At 54.1% G+C, this 6000-nt stretch overlaps 1 protein-coding gene across 1 annotated transcript in view; it reads right to left on the reverse strand.

The window, feature by feature from the left end:
- Nucleotides 1-5365, reverse strand: part of PID1 (phosphotyrosine interaction domain containing 1) — an 88299-nt gene extending 82934 nt beyond the window's left edge. The window contains exon 1 of the mRNA XM_075761074.1: nt 5216-5365. Coding sequence (XP_075617189.1) covers nt 5216-5245 — 30 coding nt within the window. The 5' untranslated portion in view covers nt 5246-5365. The remainder of the gene's footprint in view (nt 1-5215) is intronic.
- Between the last annotated feature and the right edge of the window lie 635 nt (nt 5366-6000).

The raw sequence follows: 6000 nt of genomic DNA on the forward strand, positions 1-6000 counted from the left end.
GTCACATCTCACCCCCCTGCAGCTCCCCCCCACAGTTTTTCACAGCACATTAGAAAAAGACGTGGAACTGTATTTTATCAAAGAAATAAATTCTAGCAATATGAGAATACACCACAGCCATCCGCTATTAAATCCTTGCCCAGAAATGGCCCCAAACTGTGGGTATTGGTAAGAATATCCAATTTCCAGATGAGTAGACAAAGAATCACCGAAGTCCTCTGTGAACTCCTGGCCGTTTGCACATCCATATGAAGCCATATGAAGAGGGAGGCAGTGGGCGGCACGGGGAGGGGGGGGGGTTGCGCTGTGTGTCTCTCTTGCTGCCCTCCAGTGGTTTGGGGCAGGCCCAGATGATGGCAGAAACCCAGAGACCGCTTGGAAAGATGTAACCGCCTGCTCAAGAAAAGCATCTGAAACAGCAGCATTTTCCCACCCGGATGCGCAGGCAGAGGCAGGATACGGGATGGGAACGGGCTCCACCACACGGCACCCCTGCCTGCTCCCCACGACCTGACTGCTGCTCGTGCGAGCCCACGGCCATACCACCTGCAGAGGAAAAGGGAGAGCTTCTCCGGAACGAGAAGGGCACAGCTCAGCCATGCCCAGTGTGGCAGCACCAGCACCGCTGCGTCTCCCACTCCTGGGGAAAACGTATTTGGACATGGTGATCCCCATTACCCATATGTGTTAAGGGAAGCAGGAAAACTTGTAAACAGGGCTTATAAACAGCATGACCTTGGAAACTATGCACCCACTGGGATTTATTATCTAGAAACAATCTCTGGCATCAAGCTTCCAGGAAAATTTAGGTTTCAAAGCAAATAGCAGTCATCTCTCAGACAGGCACACGAAACTGCATGAAGACCTTGTTTTGAAAACCACTTCAGAGTCCTCAGGGGAGCATCGTTGAGGCCAGCAGCTCCGAAATCCCAGCTGTGTCACCAAGGGCTCCCAACCCTCCTGTCCTGAACCGGGCACAAAGGGTACATTTGGAAATAGTTTTAAAGAAAGATTTCAGAAGACTTGCAGCATTGTTTCAACCAGCGCCGCTGCCACAAACATTGAGCGAAAAAAATCAGAGCACACTGCTTATAACCATCGATAAGCTCTGCCGCAAACACGGCAATGAAAACCATACCCAGAAGGTTCAGCAAGCCCCAGGCTGGAGCCCCCGGCATTCCCAGCATGGAGAACAACCCTTAAATACCTGAAGCACCCCCTGGTCGCTGCTCCAGCAGAGGAGATGAGGAGGCACTCCTGTGTTCACCCGCATTTTACTGAACACGAACCAGGAACGCCGCCACACAAATTCAAGGGGAAAAAAAAAATCTTCAAAAAAAGACACAGTCCCAGATCGCTTTTTTTACATTAAGCATCAATAATGCTAATACCAGTATTACCTGCAAAGTCACAACCTTCTGGAGTACCACACCAGAGACTCGACGATCCCTATGGTATATTCCTGCAACGTCCCGGCTGTGCCACTTCCCACGTAAGGGACTGCCCCACAAACTTTGGGGAAAATACACGGAACTGTGATGTCACTATAGGTGAAAGAATCACAAAAGGGGAAAAGAAAGGAACAGCAGAAGAAAAAGCAGGCTTCACTGCATTATATTCTCAAGGAAGTTCCAGAAATTTGGATATATATATTTTTCTAGCTTATTCTTCTAGTTCATTGAATTCAATTCAACACAGCTTCCAGAAACAGCAAGGCTTCTTCATTAAGCAGCAGGATAACAGGAGAAGCTTCTGTCAGAAAGAAGTGGAGTGGAGACCAGAGTGACCACAAAAAAAAAACAGCCCCACAACCTCAAACCAAAAAAACAAGTGACCACGGCGTATTCCAGCAAAGCCAGAAACCACTGTCCCCGAAAGGGGAGGGCATCTCAGCAGCAAGTGGCCACAACAGCAGTGGGGAGATGTCCAGCTCATGCCCCAGCTCACTGCATTTTTGTAACCCAACTGCTGATGACGCTTCGTCCCTATTGCGTATGCATGAGTTTTGCTGATGATCTCACTACTGGAATTGCACCCGTCTAGTCAACGCCAAAAATTTCAGCACAAACCGTGAAACTTGACAGGACTGAGTACATTTGGAACAAAAGTAGCTTTTACACGAATGGCCACAGACCAGGAACACACAGCCTTGTTATACGCTGCGTGAGACTGGGAAAGGAGACCCGCGAGCCATAGAAGACCACATCAGGACATGACAGAAGTCTTCACACCATGATGCTTGCTCCCGTTTAAGTTAAACATACGCAGCTCCCCGCAGCAACGAGGGCAGGACCAACAGGCAGTCACTTCCAACGTCTTTCCCTTACTTTCCCTTCCTGACCCAGGCCAAAAGAAGCGTTCTGAAAGATGAAGATACTTTCACTACCATTTTACTTAGGACAGAGCTGCAGTTCACCGTGGCTGGATATTAATGCAGGATGCATTGGGTCAAAATTACGCCACATACAACTCATACATGAAGACATTAAGAAAGTTGTGCCAGCTCCACGCTTTCTGCACCCATACATCAGCTCAAAGGAGAGCCTATGGAAGATGGGGCTTGACCTGCCATTATACATCCCCCAAATATCCTGCAGCAGTGACTTGGTGTAACCCATAATCAAAGAACACATGAATAGAGACCACAAGACTTCATCTGTCCTACCCAGTGACCAAATACCTCCCTGCTACAACTGAAATCCCATGCCCAGCACCCCCTTCAACACCCTGACAACATCAAGATTTGTTTCACAGCAGCTGGGTGCTAGGAGAGAGGGAGCTTGGGACAAAGAAAGCGACAGGGGACACCTGAAACCGAATGAAGATGTTGAGGGGGAAAAACCACGTATTTCGGACTTGCACAAGCTCTCCTTGGCGGGGGGGGGGGAGTGGACCACACTGCCAGCAGCTCTGCACAATACAGATGCACAACATGTAGTTCTTGGGAACAGAAGGGGAGATCAGGCTACTTGAAGTGACCAGGTTTCAAAGTTCTTTTGGAGAAAAAAAAGGAAATAAAAATCAAAGAAGTTGGGGATACTAGATAATCTATTGCCCGTGCAACTCTGGCTTGTGTGTATATGGATTAGGGTCCAGCTCCCAATTACAGGATCCCATCCTAGTTACTCCCAGCATCCTCCCACTCACTGCATTCATTTGGTCCACTGTTCACTATGTTGTTATTTAAACTCTTGCATGAACACAGAATTATTATGGGCTTCTTGCGGCTTTTCCAAGGTTTTCCCCTGCTCCCCAATTTAGGAGCTGGTAAAAATCAAAAGCACCATTTAATTCTGCAATTTTGGATCCCTATGGCTTGGGTTTTTTTAGAACATCTACAGCTCTTCATACACTTCCCCAGCAACTCCTGTTGGCAAGAAGCACAATTACAGGTACATAACATTTTGGGAGGCTCAGGATGCCTGGAGTCCCCAGCTAGAGGTGACGACCAGTAAGTTGCACGAAGTCAGTGGCCGCTGCTGAGAACTTTGGTGCTCGTGGCTCCCCTCCAGTGCAGGGAGGGGCACGGGCTCCCCTCGCTACAGGCCTGTGTTGTGCTGAGACAGGAAAGCCAGCATCGCCCCTCCAGGCAGCCCTGGTTCCCCACGGCACATGCATGGCCTTTCCCACCCGCTCCCTAAGGCAAGATCCCTCCTGGTGCGTGGGACATGTGAGGCAGCTGAATAAGCTTACGCTTACAACCTTACTTTGCAAAACATGAGCACTTGGTTCTTTTTAGCCTTGCATGCTCTTGTGTGCATTATCAGATATTTGTGATAACAGTATCTTGTTATTTTTAACACCTCCTAATTCCACGAAGGGGGCACATAGCCAGTCCACGTGATTCAGACCAGCACAGCACTATTAACCTCAGCTTTCCCCTTCTCTTTCCCTTCCCTCCCCTTCTCCTTTGCCCCCAACTGTCGGGTGCTGCCTCATCTCAGGTCCTTCCCCTGCAGCAGCATCCCCCCCAGAGGGGACCCCATGCTCCAGAGCACAGGTGATACAGGTACTCCCACCTCCACAACCAGCCCAAAATCACCAACTCCTTCACACAGGTGATCTTGCTGCTTGTGTTCAGCATACAGAGGTTTCTAGCTAACATGGGGAAACAAACAAATAATAACATGCTCACATAGTTTTTACCCTGGAATCCACAAACTGTGGATGTGGCACATCATTCCTATCCACTAAAAATCAAGTTTCTCTTTGTAGAGAAAAGTATGTCTTTTTAAGAACAGGAATTATTCCCGTTACTGGCTGGTGCAGATTAAAGCTCACAGACTCACTCAGCTTGGCTTTACTATCAACTCAATCAAACCGCTGAATTTTCTGCTTGATGATATCAAAGAAAGAAAATTGTCAATTTCAATTGCAAAAGCAATAATAACCTTTTCTTGTCATCAGCTAAGACCATTGATTCTTACTTAAAATGTCCAGTTCTCTCTCACAAGGGACTTGCTCTGGAAAACTGTATGAAGTCGACACAGTGGAACTACAAACCGAGTTTTATTTCATCTTGCTCTCTGCCTGTCTCGGATTTCACCCTGACTATGAAATATACATAAAAGCATACATTAAAAAGAGACAGAGCCCAGGGCTAGCGGAGCCCGACCCGCTGCGGGAGGGCCCGGCCGGGCACGGAGAAGCGGCGCGGGGGGCCCCAGGTTCTCATGAGCCACCCGGACCTGCACGTTCAGGGGTGGCGAACGGCTCCCGCGGGATTTTGTGTCCCCCGCGCCCTGCTCCGCGGGTCCCGCGCGGCCGCGGAAAGGGACCCGTCCCGCACCGCCCGGCATCGCTCCGCACCGCGGAAACAGGCGGCGGCCGGGCCGGCGGGGCTCCCCCTCACCCGAGGGGGTGCGCGGAGAGAAGCCCTGAAACGGCGCCTTCCCTGCCGAAACCTCACCGAGCCGCCTCCCGGGACCGGGGTGGCCACAGCCGCGCCGCCCCCGCCCGCCGGCACCAAAGCCCCACCGGCAGTGCCGCAGCCGCCGGGGCAGCGGCTCCCTCCCACCGCACTCCGTGTGTATGCGTGTCCCGTTCCCCCCATCCCGCACACCCGCCCTCCGCGGGGTGGGGTGGGGGGGAGAAGTTGCAACAAACTCCCGGTGCGGGGGAGGATGCTCCGTCGGCCCCGCTCCCGCCGCCCTGCCCGGGCAGCTCGGCCCCCCCGCCCCGAACCGGACCGGACCCGACCCCCGCCCGCGCGTACCTGCAGCCGCTCCGTGGCCGGCTGCCACATGGTGCCGCGGCGGCGGGAGGCGCTGCCGAGCGGGCGCTGAGCGCGGCTCTCTGCGGGTGCGCTCCCCTCCGCGCCGCTCCCCGCTCCGCCCCGCCGCTCCGCCCACGCCCCGCCCACGCGTGTCCGCCGCGGGGGGGGGCGGGGGCGGGGGTCACGCGCGAACCCACTGACTAGCGTGGGGACCGGCTGCAGCGCGGCTGTCCCCGTGGCACAGCATCCCCCGCGGGGTGGCATCTCCCACGGCGCGGCCTCCACCTGCAGCCGCTCCCCGGGGACGTGCAAGGGAGGGGGGGGGCAGCGCAGCCATCCCCGGCTGCCAGCGTACCCCGTCGTTCCCCCGGAATCGCTCTCCGGGCAGAGGTGCCAACCTCCCCGCTTGCACTCGCTGTGCGCTGCCTGGGAGGATGGAGGGGGCCCTGCGGGGGTGCTCTCCCCAGAGGCTGCCTTCCTTACGGCAGCTGAAACTTTGTCCTCCTCCTCTTGTACGAGAGGTTTACGCCTCTTCCAAGTCAGGACGCTGCCACGCTCTGTAAGGCCCTGCCCGTGCCCGTGCCCAGGCTGCTGCTGGCATTGAAGGAGCTTCGAGCACAGGGAGCCACGGGTCGGGTCAGGATGGCTCCTGTCCCGTCAGCCCCGGGGTGGCCAGGCCAGCACTGAGCTCACGCTCAGCTGTTTCGCAGCACCGGCATCACCAGCTCCGGCAGGGCAAGGATGGGCTTTGGGATCTGCCGTCTCCTGCTACGGGGCGGTAAAAT

Source organism: Balearica regulorum, chromosome 9 (assembly GCF_011004875.1).
Source record: "Balearica regulorum gibbericeps isolate bBalReg1 chromosome 9, bBalReg1.pri, whole genome shotgun sequence".
NCBI classification, from domain to species: domain Eukaryota; kingdom Metazoa; phylum Chordata; class Aves; order Gruiformes; family Gruidae; genus Balearica; species Balearica regulorum.